General features: G+C 37.6%; 1 protein-coding gene across 1 annotated transcript; it reads left to right on the top strand.

The window, feature by feature from the left end:
- Nucleotides 1-388: 388 nt before the first annotated feature.
- LOC306869150 (jupiter microtubule associated homolog 1-like) lies at nucleotides 389-18,581 on the top strand. The gene is made up of 5 exons (XM_079415778.1): nucleotides 389-611; nucleotides 3,130-3,269; nucleotides 9,723-9,835; nucleotides 15,294-15,324; nucleotides 18,131-18,581. The coding sequence occupies exons 1-5, from the start codon at nucleotides 556-558 to the stop codon at nucleotides 18,244-18,246; spliced, it is 456 nt and encodes a 151-aa protein (XP_079271904.1). The 5' UTR covers nucleotides 389-555; the 3' UTR covers nucleotides 18,247-18,581.
- Nucleotides 18,582-18,858: the final 277 nt, after the last annotated feature.

An 18,858-nucleotide genomic window follows, 5' to 3' on the forward strand; every position in this document is an offset into this window, starting at 1 on the left:
TTTTTTATTTATTTTTAAATTTACATAATTTTAGCAATTATTCTTAAATTAAGTGAATTATTATCGTTAGATATAATTTTACATAATTACAATCCATTGTACTTTGATTAATTAAAAATATGATTCAACTGATTTCTTTTTTTTAACAAATGACTATAAAATGGCTTATATATATATATATATATATATATATATTTTTTTTTTTTTTTTTATTAATGCTCAAAAATCAAGAATAAAACACAGAATAATACAACCCGTTTTAGTCAATATCCTGTGGATGATTTTGCAGTAAACTACATCACACAGACTGATGAAGGCTATTGCCTGAATGACGGCCAATGCTCCAATCAAACGCCAGGGTCCGTGGTCCTCCGCCCAATCAGGTGGCGCGTCGCGGCGGTGGGCGGGGCTTCGTGGGCTGGTCTAAAGGGCCGCTTCGGCGCGCTCGGATTTCAGCTGGTCCGGGCGGAGTCCATGCGGGATAAAGGACTTGGGCGAATTCAGTCCAGCTGAAGGCTTTCTAACGCGTTTTAGCGAGCACATTACCCGCTCAACATGACTACGACGACCAACTTCCAAGGCATGGAGCCTGGTGCCAAAAACAGCTCCAGGTAAACGCGTTTAATGGGGTTTGTTGAGATCAGAAGCGAGACAAAAGAAGAGCTGGAGGTGATGAGGATGAGGATGAGGATGGTGGTGGCCTGATGGATGGATGGATTCCTCCAATGCATGCATGCAAATGAAGCTTATCAGCCTGAATACGAGGATTTAATGGATTTGGATTGATTTCACGTTTTCATTTGTTCTGCATGAACCCAGACTGTCTGCCACCACCCTCATCCTCCTCTTCCTCATGGCCATGAAGACCCATCCACCCGTATTCTGATCCGAGATTAACTCCAGGCTCATTGTATGCATGTAGTTTGATGTGATGTCTGGTGGTTTGATGTGGATGGTGCCCAAACTTCACCCAGCAGAAAGGAATGGGGCTGGCAGGCTGCCACTGCCATCTCAAACTGGGTGATATGCTTTAAAGTTGATTTGCATTGTGCATTGCGTTGTTTTCATGAATAGATGCATGCTTTGCTACTTATATTTTTATCAGTTTAATTCCAGTCATCTGACTGTTCAGTCAGTGTAACCTCGAGCCCTGGCCCAAAAATACACGCTCCATTGTCCTTAAAAGGTTTCTGATACTAGGGTTGGAACAGATGCATTGAATTCCGTCCAGCCAGCCAGTGGAAGGTTTGTCTGGCCAAAGGACTTTGTGATCCAAGCTAACAGATTATTTATTAATTTTTTAGGTGCATTTGTGTATCCAGAAATGATCTCATTTGTAACTTTCAAAGGAGGGATGGAGATGCATTCAGGCAATTGCATGCAAAAAAATGTTGCAGTGGCTTTTGTCTCCGGCTGATGCACAGAAACAAGGTTGGATCTTGTTGATTTTAAATGAGGATCATGGCATTGTCTAGTATGTTAATCCTAATACAAGACATCCTGCTTTTGGGTCTTGCTGCAACATGTTGCCACCCTCTCCACCACCTTTGAAGCTCTTTTCCCTGTCGTTTTCCCAGTTTCAGACTTGAAATCCTGCATGTCTGGGGTTTCCCTCAGTGGAACGGCCAGAAATGTAGGTCAAGCCGAGAGCAGGCATGTTTATTGGTCACTCGGTCTGATTTAGGGATGTTTTCGACATGCATCTTGGGCTTGAGGAGGGATTTTTAATGCCATGTGTCTCCAGTGTCGGTTGGGTGGGGTCTCGAGCGAACGGCCTTCTTCTCTAATAAAGTCCCCTGATCTGATCACGAGCTTTAGTCTGGTTAAGGCATTAGCTGTTTAACCAGTCTATCCAGACAGCACTGGATGGTTTTATAATCGCCGCACCGTCGATTCCTTTGATAAAAGGAGCAGAAAGTTGCGTTGGGATGGAGGCGACCCTGACAGCTGCCGGCGGGTGTCAGCTGGTCTCTCTCTGCCGAGGGAGGGAGGGGTGTTGAGATCAGCATTGCTCTTTTCAAAAGCATTGATTAGGGCTTCCCTCGACCGCATCAATCACAGATCTGCTGTCTGCTGCTTTTCATCCGGGTCGGTCCACACCCACCCTCGTGTCTTTTTAATGAATCAACATATGTGCTGAATGAAAACCATCCAACACTGGAATCTGTACTTGGTGTGTGTGAGCAGATGAGCTCTGGTCTGGTCAGCTGTGTGTGTGTGTGTGTCTCAGTTTAGGGGTGGGCAATATGACCCAAGTTATTCGTTGTATGAATCACTTAATATCACCATAACAAATTTACATCACAGCATAGATATTTATAATTATAATATATCATATTTGATCAATTATGTGGTATTGTGTATTCCTGTAGCTCAAAGCAAAGGGCAATGCAAAGGTCATTGGTTCGATTTCCTGTGCGTGCGTGAACTGATGAAGTCACTTTGGATTAAAGTATCTGCCAAATGCATAACTGTTTTTTTTTTTGTTTTTTTTGCATATTCAATATTTTTTCATTGATCGCGCTTTTATTTAAAGGTCATTTTGTAAAACTAATATGATTTTTGTAAGACTTCATTGACTAAAAAGCATATTTTATTGAACTGTCCTGCTTTAAATTGATATTAGGCAACAAGACGAAAAATTAAAAGCCTTCTTGGAAGATTTTATGTCGTCATCAAACTGAAAGACTGTATATAATTGCTATATATTTTTACGGAAAATCTTAAATTATTGTATGTAATTGTCTATTGAAATTTTATGATGATTTTCACTTTCTATTACTCTGAGCTTATTATGAAAATAGACTTCTGATATTTTGTTACACTATCAAAATTCTATATGAATGCACCGACAGCATGATTGTCTGTGTCATAAATGACTAAACTCGTGACTTATGACATGCGTTGCTTTGAATTTTTTCATGTTGCTTCCTAGTTCTGACACGTAAACAATGTAAAATGGTCATTTCTGCTGTTATCATGGATTTAAATCTCTACCGTTGACACATCTCTACCGCTGCATGGTACAAGCATCATAAAGTCCCACTTTGTTTCCTTCATGTGCTGTTCATTTTTCTACTATGTGTAGTTGATTTGTTGGGCATCATTCTTCTGACCCATGTCTTGTAGGGTGTTGCGTCCCCCTGGCGGAGCCTCTAATATTTCCTTCGGCACAGATGACGAGAAGCCTGTGCGCAAAAACAAGATGGCCTCCAGTATCTTTGCTGAACCTGACGACCCTCATGCCCATCGGAGGAACAACCCACCAGGTACAACACACACACCCACACACCTCTGGTTTAAATTCTGCTTCTGGTCAGGTCTGGATTTGGTTTTATTTTAATACTTGCATTATTTAAAACCAGCATAGCATTGTTGTCACCCTTACATGTTCAACAACTAAGATAATTTACACACGTTTGCTATAAATTAATATATTTTTGAAAATCTCTTCTGCTCACCTAGGCTGCATTTATTTAATCAAACATACAGGGGGAGAAAAAAAAAAAACCTTAACTGAAATATAACAATTTATGGTCCTTCAGAAATCATTCTAAGATGCTGATTTGCTGCTCAAGAAACATTTCTTATTAATGTTATAAAAAATGGAAATCTTTTGTGATGTAAATGTCTGTCACTTTAATAATAATAATAATAATAATAATCTTTATTTTCTATAGTGCCTATAAATGTTACTTCTCAAAGCACTTAACATAAGCAAATAAAACATCAAAATACACCATATAAAAATGCAAAATAGAAGTAAAACATGTGTTCAAAACACTTAGATAAACAATATAATAAGAATATAAAATTTCAAGTAAATGCTACCCTAAATGAGTTTTAAGGTGAGATTTAAAAATATTAAGAGATTTTGCTTGCGTTATCTCAATAGGTAAGGAGTTCCACAGTTTTGGAGCTAGAGAAGAAAAAGCCCCATCACCCATTGATCTTAAACGGGTTGATGGACAGTTAACAAACTAGTATTAGAAGAACGAAGGTCATGCATTGGGCTGTATGGAATTAAAAGCTCTGACAAATATTGGGGTGCCAAACCATGCACAGCCTTGTAAGTAAGCATCAGAATTTTAAAATCAACCCTAAACCTTACAGGAAGCCAATACAAAGACTCCAAGATAGGAGTGATATGATCACTTATCCTAGCTCTAGTAAGGATTCTAGCAGCAGAATTCTGCACAACCTGCAATTTGTTTAAGGTAGCTTTTGAAACCCCAGCCAACAAAGCATTGCAATAGTCAATTCGGGAGAAAACGAAGGCGTTTCTCAGCAACAGAGGAAGACTGCATTGGACGTAATCTGGCAATATTTCTAAGATGAAAAAGACGTTTTAACAGTATTCTTAACATAAATGTCGTCACATCACCCCCAGATTTTTTAGTTTTGGCCGAGATTCCATGGTAGAATTATTAATTAAATCAATAAAAAAACAAATCTGGTGGTTTTGAATGTGGCAAAAGGCTCTTTTAGCAGAAATGTAGATCTAAATTTCTGTTATAGTGCATTATAGTAAAATGAATTAAAATCTAATAATAGCATCTTGTTCACAAGAGTAGTATCAATTTTTTTTGAGTCACTATTGTCTTATTGTTTCAATAGGAAAATATGTAAAAAACTGACCTTCACGTAAAACAGGCCCAGCATCTTTCTCTCATCTAGCAGCACGTAGAGACGAGAAGTGACATATATTTGCTTGGTCAGAGACACAACATTGCAAACAGATGTAGCATGCAGTGATTTTAGCTAGTGTTTAAAAACTTACTTTGTAAGATTTTCCAGGGTTAACATGCACTTATCAGTCCTCACCAACACTTGCTCGACCAAGTATGTCAGCATACCTTTGGCATGATGTCATTTCCTGGGCAAATATCCTGACTGTCCAGTGGTTCAGGACTCCTGATGTTGGCAACGATAGAGCGAGTGACCTCATGATGAAGCATCCAGTCCAGAGAGTCTGTTTTACACAGCGAAGAGAAATGTTGACTTATAAATACACCTGAATTTGATTTAATTTGAAAGCTATTTTCCCAGCGCCAGTGCTGTGTTTGAATGCTAGAAGCAGCACGATGTTAGTTTAGCAACATGTCAAACTCTACTGAAATCGCATCTCCCATGTGCTTCACACGCTGCTCCAAATCCGTCACTTATGTAGGATGTTCCCTCAGAAGGGAGCTGCCTATATGTAGACAGCGAGGCACCTCTTTGAGTTTGACAGCAGCTTCGTTTTTCTGGAAAAGAAACGCATTGTGTTTTGAATGCAGCCAGTAGTCATGCGCTTAGCCCTGCGCAAGCTCATATACGGATAAACGCTGGTATGGGGATAATCTGAGCTTTGATTCAGCGCTAATGCTTCACTCGGGCAGATGTCCTTCGTAGGGCTGGGTATCGTTCAAAAATTTTCGATACCGATACCTTGAGTTCGATACCGGTTCCTGAACGATACTTTTTCCGATATCAGTTTTAATAAGATTACATTATCTCAAAAAACTATTTTTTTTTAGCTTGTTGATATTTATACAGACTCAAAGCCTCATCTCCTGAGCCACTGCACAAAGGAACAAAATATATCCAACACAATAAATAAATAAATAATTTTAATAAAGTTCAAATAGTTTTCAGTTTACACATCTGTTAGGCTACGTTTACATTAGTGCGTGTTCATTTTAAAACGCATCATCATTTCTAGGTTGTTAAAGACTTCAAGAAATTTTAAATCTTCATCCACTTTCATAAGTGGGTGTTTTATTTTCTTTCACCATATGTTTTATTGTTATTAAATTCTGGTGTAGTATGTCTAACTATTTGAATGCATAAAAACAACTTAGTTTATTTAAATTTATTCTTAAAATAGCCTTATGAAATGTTTTATTTTTCCTCAGAAATTCTGTGTTCTGTATCTGGTTTTCAAATGAAGACATAAAACATTAATTTAATTTATCTTTAAATTATTGAAAATCAAAGTTTATTAATTTTGGCAAACAAAGGGGGGTTACTATTAAAATTAAAACATGGAATAACTGTTGTGTGATCATTACTAAAAAAATAAAATAAAATTTTATTTTAATAGTAGCCTAGTAGTAGCAGTATGTACTGTCTGCTGAACAATATTAATATATTTCTGCCGCAGTCTTCCAAGTGAAACCGAACTTTTACTTTGACGGGTTGCCTGGAATACCTTTACAGTTCTGTGTGTAGATGATATGACCTTAGTTTTACTCGAATCAAACGGTAAAATACTCATGAAGTGACTTTCAGAGCAGGTCTGGAGATGTTGTTCATGTGTTTATGTCCTCATGTAGTGAGGCGGCAGACGCTGAGATGACCGCGAGCGTCACGCAAGCTTCAGTCTGTGTATAATAAACAAACCGCGCGATATAGAGAGCAGACTGCTCCGTGCGCTTTCGAAACGCTCTCGCGGATGTCAAACACTGATCAATCAGAGCCGCGCCGCTTCTAGTCAAACACACCTAGTGCTGCAGGCTTATTGGCTCACTGACGGTGATGAGATTAACCCCTTAGGTATCGAAATTTGGTACCGAACGACAAGACGTTTTTCGATACTCTGTAGTATCGAGGCAATTCGGTCGGTGCCTAAAAAGTATTGAACTCGATACCCAGCCCTAGTCCTTCGTGTATCTGATTATTCTCTCTCTAAAGGCGTTTGCCTGGCTCCCGTCTGAGATGTTGAATCCTGCTGCAGCGTTTGGGCCGTCTGGTTATTTTAAAGCTGTAACTCTGAACACAAAGCTTGAGAATTCAGTAGCAAGCAAACTAGATATGCATTAGCAGATCTGAGCATCCCCAAAAAAGGAACGTCTTTCAAAGATTTGATGCCATGAACTTTACGTCTTCTGGGGCCAGTTGCATAAACTCAGCCTCTGTTAAGACAGTGTCTTAAAAACTAGTTTGACCAACTAGCAGTTAACCAAGGGGTAATCAGTCTTATACTTTGGATTCAGCTTAGACTAATCTACGTTTTAATGCAACCGAATTAAAAAAAAAATTACCAGTCTTAAAGAACAACATTAGATGACTAACTTTTAAGACTAGTCTAAACCTTTTATGCAGCCGGCCCCAGGTCTTGGAGACTGTAAATGACTTTGAATTTTGAACTAGGCATTTTCATGTATGCATGAGTGTAGGATCTGTTGCTTTATAGTGTCGGTCCGGTTGAATGAGCTGCTGTCGTGTCTGACGAGAAGTTAAGCGTGTTGGTCAGAGGTGCCTGACAGGATGTCGTTGTGATTGTCTATTGTCTAAAGGGGTTTTAGTTTTTAATTAGTTTTTTTGTCAGCTAATGGAGCTAACAGTCGGTTCAGGAAGTTCAAATCCCATTACATTTTTCTCCATTAAAGCAATACATCAAGGGTGAATAGTGTACAAATTTAACAAATGGATATCATCATACTTTCCCCAGTTGATTAATCACAGTACATTTGAGAGAATTGTTTTGTATTACGGAAATGTTATGTTTAAGCAAATTTTCTAATAAAATATGCACTAATTTGTAAACACTTCCAGAGAATAAATCTGAACACAGGATAAAGCCAGGTTCAAAATTCCTAATTTGCTTATGTGTTGGAGGTTTTTTGATATCTCTCGATCACTGCGTAAATCAGAAAATGCTGTCAACGATCTGAAAAAAAAAAAAAAAAAAAAGTTTTCACCATATTTTAGGAATAAAATGCAATATTTTTCAGTGTGAATGGTATATGAACAATCCCCTCTGTAAAAATATTCAGAATATAGATGGGGATAAAACTGTAAAAGTTGGTGTATGCGAGTGCTGCTGAAGTGGATAAAATTATTTTGAGAAAACTGCTTTTAAAATATGTAATTGAAATATACAGATGGAAATGGATAAAGTGCAATAATAACACCAGGTGAATGAATTCTCAACAAACCCTTCAGTAACAACCTTCAGAATCGACATGGGAATAAACCTGTAAAATTTGGTGTATGTGAGTGCTGCTGAAGTGGATAAACAAACTTATTTTGAGAAAATGGCCTTAAAAGATATGCGATTTGAAATCTACAGAAGTAAATAGAAAAAGTCTAATCAAGCGAATATTGTTTGAACAAACCCCTCTATTAAAACCTTCAGTATATAAATAATAATAAAACTGTAAAAATTGTATGTGAGTGCTGCTGAAATGGAGAAATAAACTCATTTTAAGAAAACCGCCTTTAAAATATGTAATTGAAATATACAGAAGGAAATTAAATAAAGTACAATAATAAAACCAGGTGAATGATATATCAACAAACCCCTCAGTAATAACCTTCTGAATATAGATAGGAATACATCTGTAAAATTTGGTGTATGCATGTACTGCTGAGGTGGAGAAATAAACTTGTTGTGGCCTTGCAATTGAAATCTACTGGAGAAAATTGTAAAGTGTAAAAAAAAAAAAAAAAAAAAAAAACATAAGCTCTTGGAGATGAAATAAGAAGATGAGAACTACTTGGCACAAAGTTGCCATGACATCTCTTATAAAACAGCAGTTTTTCCAGTGTAAGCTAAAACTAGATCAATCCAAAACAAATGTGTATTGGCAAGCACTTCGAAGATTAGGTTGTCGATTAATTAAATAAGCTTTTAGCCACAAAAGCAGTTTGTTCGGCATATCAAAGCTGCTTCACTGACATACATTTAAAGAAACAGCCTCTTGTCTCCTTGCCAGTGTGTTGCAGCATTATGCTGGTTTTTTTTTTTTGATAATCTTGAAGGCTTGCCTTAAAGCGGCTTTGTTAATGTTATTCCTGTCAAAAACTCCACTTCCCATAATCCTGCAGAATCACTGTTACCATGGCAACAGGAGTCACTGCAAAATGGCACAGCAGTGACCGGACGCTGATGTCATCGAGCCTGTCTCCCTACGGTCCCTGTTTACATATGCATTGGGCATTTCTGAACATTTAGCAAAAAAATTAATTCTATCTTTTTCTTTATCCAAATTTAAGTGTGGCGTTCACCTTTTATTTCATATAGTTTGATTTGTGACTCCATAGAGAAAATCACTGCCAGAGCAAAGACTGCTGAAGAAGTGTGTGTGTGTGTGTCACTATTGAGCTCATTTGATGTTCATAATCACTCCATTGACTCATAATAGGATGCTGCATTTTTTTTGTCCATCAAACCACAAGCTCTGTTTCTTGCTTGTTGAAATGCAAGCAGCTACTGTTGTTCTAGACGTGCTGAGGACTCTGACCTCAGGGTCGCGTCACTCAAACACTCCTCAAAGTGGTAATAGCAGCTCCTTCAGGTCACCGGCAGCTGTTTTTCCTCCCACATCAAACACAACCTGTTGCAAATGTGTCTTTTGTTTATTTCAGTGTCTGAATCCAGAAAACACCGTATCATGTCAGGGTGATGTTATTTCAAACAGGTTGTTTTATGACTCCACAACAAGCCGTGACCTAACATTGAACCTGAATGGTTTATTTTACAAAATTACCTTAACATCAAAGTCATGAACATCTACATGGAACAGCAATATGGAAAATATTTATGGCATCATAATTGAATTGTAAATGCAAACAGTGGAAGGGATTTACCAGCCAAACAAACACAGATTGGATCCTGTCTTTGTTCTTTACTCCTTTGTATTGTATTTATTGACTCTGTGATCTGTACCTGTGATCAAGACCTGTGGTCTTGTGTTTTGTGCCGGTGGTCTGATGTGAGTGTGTTGTGGTCTCAGGTGGAGAAGCGTCTGGCGTCCTGTGCGGTGAACCCTCGGCTCCTCTGAGGCGATGCCAGCCCGTCATCGTCTATGATAACGGCGCTCCCGGTGAACCGCCCGCCAACAACACGGTGAGTTCACAGACACACCTCAGATAAAACACGAGGGTAATGAGTGTGACGTGACTGTAGGTCATTCAGTGTAGTTTACTCACACACCCATTCGTGGATGTAATGCTCTTAGTCAACATGAGCCTTATTTACTTAATGCATGTTCCTGGTGTTACTGTCAGCAATTCATCTGTACATTTTATTCTGAAGGAAAAATAAGCAGTACAAAAAATGTAGAGGGGAAAAAAAAAAACACATTTTCAATGTTTGTGTGCAATGACTAATCGTAAACTGTAATACCAGACAAATGCAAGACTAGCAGAAAATGCATACAATAAATGAATACAGAAATCTTAATTATAAATAAATTTGAAATTATTTTCTGCACCTTTCATCAAAATAAATAAAATGTAAGTCATGTGTGCAATGATTAATCAAGTACTATGAAGCCAGAGAGATTCTAGACACACGCAAAATGCATCATTAAATATTTATTTTGTAAGATTGTTTCCTGCAGGCTTTCATCATAATCATTTATTAGACATTTTTAAAAAAAATAAATGTACAGTGTTTAATCGTGAACTGTAATACCTGACAAATTCAAGACAATACAAATGTATTTATAATAAAGATTTTTGTAATTATTTGGATGAAATATTGTTTTTGCAACCTGTCAAAATGAATAATAAAAAAAATCATTGTCCAATGAATAATAAAGTACTTTAAAGTCAGAGAGATTAGAAACAGACAGAAACTACATAAAATTAAATCTTTATTATGAATACATTTTATTTTTTCGTAAGATTGTTTTCTGCATCCTTAAAAAGCAAATTGTTATTTATACTGTAGCATAAACATGATTTATTTGAAATATCTTAAGTTTGCAATGATTAATTATGAACAATAAAAGGCCAGACACATTCAGGACATGGAGAATATGCATAAAAATAAATCTTAATATGTATTATGAGTCCCGAGACTTTCAGGAAAGACAGAAAATGAACTATTATACATTTAAATTTAGTCATTTAGCAGACGCTTTTATCCAAAGCTACTTACAAATGCTACAAACATTGTGTGTATGTGTGTGTATCTATCTCTCTATCTCTCTCTCTATCTCTATCTCTCACACTCTCTCTCTCACTCTCTCTCTCTCTCTCTCACTCACTCACTCACTCACTCACTTTATTAGGTACACCTGTTCAATTGCTTGGTAACACAAATTGCTAATCAGCCAATCAACAAGTGCATTTAGGCATCTAGATGTGGTGAAGATGACTTGCTCATGTTCAAACCGAGCATCAGAATGGGGAAGAAAGGGGATTTAAGTGACTTTGAACGTGGAATGGTTGTTGGTGCCAGACGGGCTGGTCTGAGTATTTCAAAAACTGCTGATCTACTGGGATTTTCACGCACAACCATCTCTAGGGTTTACAGAGAATGGTCCAAAAAAGAGAAAATATCCAGTGAGCGGCAGTTGTGTGGACGAAAATGCCTTGTTGATGTCAGAGGAGAATGGGCGGACTGGTTAGAGATGATAGAAAGGCAACAGTAACTCAAATAACCACTTGTTACAACCAAGGTATGCAGAATACCATCTCTGAACGCACAACACATCGAACCCTGAAGCAGATGGGCTACAGCAGCAGAAGACCACACTGGGTGCCGCTCCTGTCAGCTAAGAACAGGAAACGGAGGCTACAATTCACACAGGCTCACCAAAATTGAACAATAGAAGATTGGAAAAACATGGTCTGATGAAACTCGATTTCTGCTTCGACATTCAGATGGTAGGGTCAGAATTTGGCGTAAAGAACATGAAAGCATAGATCCATCCTGTTTTGTCTCAACGGTTCAGGCTGGTGGTGGTGGTGTAATGGTGTGGGGGATGTTTTCTTGGCACACTTTGGGCCCCTTAGTACCAATTGAGCATCGTTTAAACGCCACAGCCTACCTGAGTATTGTTGCTGACCATGTCCATCCCTTTATGACTACAGTGTACCTATCTTCTGATGGCTACTTCCAGCAGGATAATGCACCGTGTCACAAAGCTCAAATCATCTCAGACTGGTTTCTTGAACATGACAATGAGTTCACTTTACTCAAATGGCCTCCACAGTCACCAGATCTCAATCCAATAGAGCACCTTTGGGATGTGGTGGAATGGGAGATTCACATCATGGATGTGCAGACGACAAATCTGCAGCAACTGCGTGATGCTATCATCTCAATATGGACCAAAATCTCTGAGGAATGTTTCCAACACCTTGTTGAATCTATGCCACGAAGAATTAAGGCAGTTCTGAAAGCAAAAGGGGGTCCAACCCGGTACTAGCAAGGTGTACCTAATAAAGTGGCCAGTGAGTGTATGTATGTATAATAAATAAAAAAATATTATTATTTTATTATTTAGCAGACGCTTTTATCCAAAGCGACTTACAAATTAGGACAACAGAAGCAATCAATTGTAATATTAAAACAGCTAAAAACGGAAACAAAGATAAAACTTTATAAATACTACCTATACACATTTTAAAAATAAATTAAATAAAAATGACACATACATGCAGCAATTTTCAATAAAAAAAAGCTAAAAACAATTCAAAATATTAAACAAAAGGTATGAGAGTATAATAATGATTCTAACATACTAAGCCAAACACCAAAAAAAAAACAACTATATGTATATGTACAACCACACGCACACACGCTGGTCATAAAATTACAATATCGTGAAAAAGTTGATTTCAGTAATACCATTCAAAAAGTGAAACTTGTATATTAGATTCATTCATTACACACAGACTGATATATTTCAAATGTTTATTTCCTTTAATTTTGATGATTATAACTGACAACTAATGAAAGTCCCAAATTCAGTATCTCAGAAAATTAGAATATTGTGAAAATGTTCAATATTGAAGACCCCTGGTGCCACACTCTAATCAGCTAATTAACTCAAAACACCTGCAAAAGCCTTTAAATGGTCTCTCAGTCTAGTTCTGTAGGCTACACAATCATGGGGAAGACTGCTGACTTGACAGTTGTCCAAAAGACGACCATTGACACCTTGCACAAGGAGGGCAAGACACAAAAGGTCATTGCTAAAGAGGCTGGCTGTTCACAGAGCTCTGTGTCCAAGCACATTAATAGAAAGGCGAAGGGAAGGACAAGATGTGGTAGAAAAGTGTACAAGCAATAGGCATAACCGCACCCTGGAGAGGATTGTGAAACAAAACTCATTCAAAAATGTGGGGGAGATTCACAAAGAGTGGACTGCAGCTGGAGTCAGTGCTTCAAGAACCACCACACACAGACGTATGCAAGACATGGGTTTCAGCTGTCGCATTCCTTGTGTCAAGCCACTCTTGAACAAGAGACCGCGTCAGAAGCGTCTTGACTGGGCTAAAGACAAAAATGACTGGACTGCTGCTGAGTGGTCCAAAGTTATGTTTTCAGATGAAAGTAAATTTTGCATTTCCTTTGGAAATCAAGGTCCCAGAGTCTGGAGGATAAGAGGAGAGGCACATAATCCACGTTGCTTGAGGTCCAGTGTAAAGTTTCCACAGTCATTGATGGTTTGGGGTGCCTTGTCATCTGCTGGTGTTGGTCCATTGTGTTTTCTGAGGTCCAAGGTCAACGCAGCCGTCTACCAGGAAGTTTTAGAGCACTTCATGCTTCCTGCTGCTGACCAACTTTATGGAGATGCAGATTTAATTTTCCAACAGGACTTGGCACCTGCACACACTGCCAAAGCTACCAGTACCTGGTTTAAGGACCATGGTATCCCTGTTCTTGATTGGCCAGCAAACTCGCCTGACCTTAACCCCATAGAAAACCTATGGGGTATTGTGAAGAGGAAGATGCAATACGCCAGACCCAACAATTCAGAAGAGCTGAAGGCCACTATCAGAGCAACATGGGCTCTCATAACACCTGAGCAGTGCCACAGACTGATCGACTCCATGCCACGCCGCATTGCTGCAGTAATCCAGGCCAAAGGAGCCCCAACTAAATATTGAGTGCTGTACATGCTCATACTTTTCAGTTGGCCAACATTTCTAAAAAATCTTTTTCTTTTTTTTGCATTGGTCTTAATTTATATTCTAATTTTCTGAGATACTGAATTTGGGACTTTCATTAGTTGTCAGTTATAATCATCAAAATTAAAGGAAATAAACATTTGCAATATACCAGTCTGTGTGTAATGAATGAATCTAATATACAAGTTTCACTTTTCTTGAATGGTATTACTGAAATAAATCAACTTTTCATGATATTCTTATTTTATGACCAGCACCTGTGTTTAGAAGTAATCTTAAGAAATAACACTGCCAAACACACATGCTAAAAACAACAACTTACTAACACACAGTAAGAAATGGTTATACAAACTGAAACCGAAGTGAAACAAGTAGTAGAAAAGAGGAGAAATAAAAAGCGATGCTTATATCCTTTGCCGGTGTCCCGGCCCGGTAGAGTCGATGGTCTTTACACTCTTCGGTCATCACACGACAACTGCCGCGAATGCTGTAAACTAAGTTTTTTTTTTTTTTTATATACCCATCTAACAAAATACTAATTGAACTTAGCTGGACACACTTTCCTTATTTTTCCATAACAAATGGCCAAGCAAGCGCAGACACTGACAAGATATGCGATACAGAATGAGACCAAACACGATATATCTATGTATGTGTGTGTGTGTGTGTGTATATATATATATATATATATATATATATATATATATATATATATATATATATATATATATATATATATATATATATATATATATATATATATATATATATATTTTCTGTAAAAAAGTCTATCAGATTGACCTATTGAATGGTTTCTATTTTCTCCAATATAATAAAGTTCAGAGTGGTTTTATTATCGTAACTGTTTTTGGCTCACAGTAATGCTGTTAACTGACTGGATGGGTCTCTAAAATAACACCGTTAGCTGGGTGGGGTACAAACGAACAGCCGCAGGGTCTGTGGAAACACACACACACACAGCTGTTCTCTGGGCCAGTGAAACCACAGAGCTTTTTATGTGGACAGATTGATTCATTTGTCCTTCACAGGAGGAACTTCTTTCTGAATTTATCTGGTTGTCTTTGAAATGTTGGATTTTACAGGCTATTGTTTCTATTGTGTCTGTATTGAATATCTCTGCTCTTATAGAACCCTTTTATTAACATGATCATGAATCAAAACTAGTAACTTGATCTCGCTCTGAAATGTGTACTTTGCTGTTGATGCTGTGTGTGCAGAGAGAAATAACACTATACAGTAATACCTCCTGAACAATACAATACTTTGCTTTCTCACTGGATATTCAGTGTCCCTCAGAAAAGAATCGCATTAATGAGGTTAAAAACGGAGTTTTATGTTGTCCTCTTAACTGAAGCAAATACTGTCCATGTTTGGTTTATGAATGCATCTGATCTGAATCTGCTCTTGTTTTGCAGGATCAAAATGAATACGAGCAAGAGAACAACGGTGAGAATAATTCAGTATTTGGTTGTCTTGTTGGTTTGGTCTGTGCTTTGTTTTGGTGACGCGTGACTCTCATTCGTTGAGGAATGCTGTTAATAAACGCTTGCTGAAGGTCTGCATTAGTTCTGGAATGTTCCTCTCTCTCTTAACATTTATTCCATGATTCCACGTCTGCCGGCTTCGGTCTGGTCTTCTCGTTAAGGACGGCTGCAGTAACACTGATTCTGTACTTCAGATGACGGCTCGTCTCTCGGGACGGAGTGAGGGAATTCCATTAGAAATCCAACACGTCTAGAGAAACTCTGACTCTAGTTTTATCCTAGCAGACAAACGTCACACGCTTTGATCTGCATTTATGTTGATTTAATGTGCATTCAGTTGTATGTTGACATGACTCGGTCATTATCATGTGAATTTTTATTTATTTATATATTTTTTTTAAACATGGTCAGTGAAAGAAATGCTTAGCCTCGATGTTGAAAATGTTGAAGAAAAAAAAAAAAAAAAAAAACCTTAGCAGTTAAAACCAAGCGGCAACCTCCCGCTCCCTCTAGTGAAACCAACACGGAAGTGATTAAAACTGCAATTCATCGACTAGCCGCTGGAGGCTGGCTCCAAAAGGGAGTCAATCACATTGACTCTCCATGTTAAAATGCCCAACTTTACAGTAGAAAAAAACATGTTTACAGCCTGGTACAAAAATTTATTTTGGTCTATATAGCTAATTTTGCCCTTCGTGACAACTGTGAGGGGGGTGAATTTTTTTATAACTCATCCATTTAAATTATATTAAGCCTTAAGCTTCTGCATAATTAAGGGCGTGGCCACTTGAGTGACAGGTTGATTGACGTTGCTGTCAGTGTGCTGTTGATTGGCATGGTTTCAGCAACCAGGCACCTCAGTTCCGCCCACGTCCCGCCTCATTGCCCATTTTGGATCATCCGGGAGTGACGCGCGGTGACGCGTTGCCAAGATGGCAGCGGTCGGCTCCGCCCACTTTAGGCTTCAAAAACGCTCTTCAGAAACCTACGAGTGACGTCACGGACACTACGTCCATTTTTTTTTTTACAGTCTATGGTTAAAACTAAATGTGAACTTTATTTTACATTTCAATTAGAAGCCATATTCATATGGGTATTTTACTCAGTCTTAAAATAGTAATCTACATTTAAATATTTACTAGTTGTAGTGGTAATATAAATATAAAATATAAAATTATAGTATATAATTATATAAATGTGTAATTTTCTTTCATATAAAAATAACTTGCATTAATTTTAGAAATCAGTTATTCTTATTCTTATTATGATGAAGTGGATCTCTCCCATTTAAATGTTTGGAGTCGTTTTTACATAATTACTAAAATGTAAAAAGTAGTAGTAATAATATTACTAATAATAATAATAATAGCATTAATTTTAATAAGCTATATAAAAACGATAGTACTCAACAATAATAAACTATTATAACTACTGCTGCTATTTACATTTTAGTAATTAATTTTATTCTTAAATTATTTATTTAATACGCTTTAAATTAGCTACTACTTATGCTTCTTATCTACGTTTTATGGTGTTAATTATGACCACACTGTAACTCTTAAGCACAGAAGTGTTCATTATGCATGGGATGTTTAGTGGTTGGTCGAGTTCACATAACGAGTCCGTTTGTTTACCAGTCCTGTTCTAGTGTTCATTCTCTGCTTTCATTTAATGCAAATAGTGTAAATATTATCCATTCCTGGGGTCTCCATGTGTCCATGTCTGCTGGCTGTGGCTTTTTAGCAGTAAACAGTTTTGCGTAATATCTGGCCTCAGCTCATCTGAGCAAATGTCTGTACTCTGACTGCAGGATAAAACTGAAAAGACTGAATTCAGTTTATGGATGTCCATTATATCACCCATTAGAGCAATAATTATATAGCAGTTTGTACTTGTATTTGACATTGTGCCAACCCCAAATAACAAACTGCTATATAATGTATACAATTTGACACATTGTGCCAACATTATATAGCAGTTAATGTTATTTGGGGTTGGCACAATATGTCAAATTAAAGCATCTGCATTCATATAGTTATGTAGAATATATTTCAGGCTGTGTACATTACTGTGTTCCTGAGCTGAATGCTGCTCCTGTGAGCGAATGACGAGTCCTTCAGTGAGACGTTTCTGAGTCACCTTAACAAACACACTGACATCCAACACTTCCAGGAAGACTGATGGTCCCATCACAAGAAAATGCAAATATAATGACCTTTAAATCCATTAGAAACTCAGTCCTGATGTGCTGAGTGAGCTTGTGATTGTAGTTCTGAAGCACCACTGCTTTCACAACCCATTGATGTTGCGTCTGTCTGACATGATTTTTTTTTGCAAAATACTATAGTTGGTTTAGAAGCATGCATATGGTTTTTTGTTTGTTTTAACCAAAGATGCTCAAACCAGGGACCTTTGATTTGGCCCACCATGTAAGAATAGACATGACATCAAAGCATATCTTAATTTTTATTTGTGTTTTTGTTTTAATGCACTAAAAATGTAAAAAAAAAAACATTTAAAAAATAATTTAGATTTTATAAATCAAATTCAAATGTAATATTTTATGATGCATTTACTTTTGTCCCACGGCCTTCAATCAGGTTTGATTTTTGGCCCTTCCTATTAAAAATTTGGGCACCTCTGTTTCAAATCATGTTAATGCAAACATATGTGCCGTCACATTTGCAAACCGTGCTGTTGGCATCAGAATCCGTGTGTCCGATGGAGTAGGTCACTAACGGTAGTCGCTCTGTGTTTGTGTTTTCCAGAGGAGGTCGTGGAGCAGAAAGAGGAAGCCACACAGCCTTCTGCCCCGTCTGCTGCCAACAACCCCTCCGGCCGGAGGAACCCACCTGGTGGCAAATCCAGTCTGATCCTGGGCTGAAACGGTCTTCACTGAACTTTCTTTGCTCTTTCGGTCTTTTTTTTTTCTTTTTTTAAAAGGAATTCCCCTTCCTTCACTCTTCTCGTGAGCCATGGAAATGTTTTGTCCTCCACAGTCTTTCCTTTTTTTCTATTGCAAAAAAGAAGCGATCGTTGACAGAAGCACTTTATGTAAGAGGTCCGTTTCAGCAGCTCCTGCAGGAATAATGGCATGAGAGATTCAGATCGACTTTTAATCTGCCCTGGTGTAAATCATTAAAGGAAAAAGGACAAAAAAAAAAAAAGATTTGTTGCGCAAAATTTCTAAGTACAAATAAAGATTGATATGAATTTCACTGTGTTAGTGTTTGATTGAAGTGTTATTGTCGAATCAAATTTGATTCCATAACCATTCATTCATGTAAGCTCAATTTTGTACTTTTTCATCAGTTGTTACTTGGAAAAGAAAGTACAGAAAGTGTTTGCATGCTTTAACAAGCCTAAGATTCAGTCCTGTTTCCACATTAAACAATGCTGAACTACTAAAGTTCACACTAGCTCTCAAATTCCACACAATTCACGCAGGAACCTATTTGTATTCACATTTTCTCAGTGTATCATGTCATAAGAGGAA

This window comes from Barbus barbus, assembly GCF_936440315.1.
Source record: "Barbus barbus genome assembly, chromosome: 4".
Lineage (NCBI taxonomy): Eukaryota > Metazoa > Chordata > Actinopteri > Cypriniformes > Cyprinidae > Barbus > Barbus barbus.

What these genes read in the sequence shown, in the direction of transcription:
- LOC306869150 (XM_079415778.1), top strand. Translation starts at nt 556, where the DNA reads ATGACTACGACGACCAACTTCCAAGGCATGGAGCCTGGTGCCAAAAAC. An exon ending in GGTGCCAAAAACAGCTCCAG is followed by an intron (nt 612 to 3,129) that starts GTAAACGCGTTT and finishes CATGTCTTGTAG; the next exon opens with GGTGTTGCGTCCCCCTGGCG. An exon ending in TCGGAGGAACAACCCACCAG is followed by an intron (nt 3,270 to 9,722) that starts GTACAACACACA and finishes TTGTGGTCTCAG; the next exon opens with GTGGAGAAGCGTCTGGCGTC.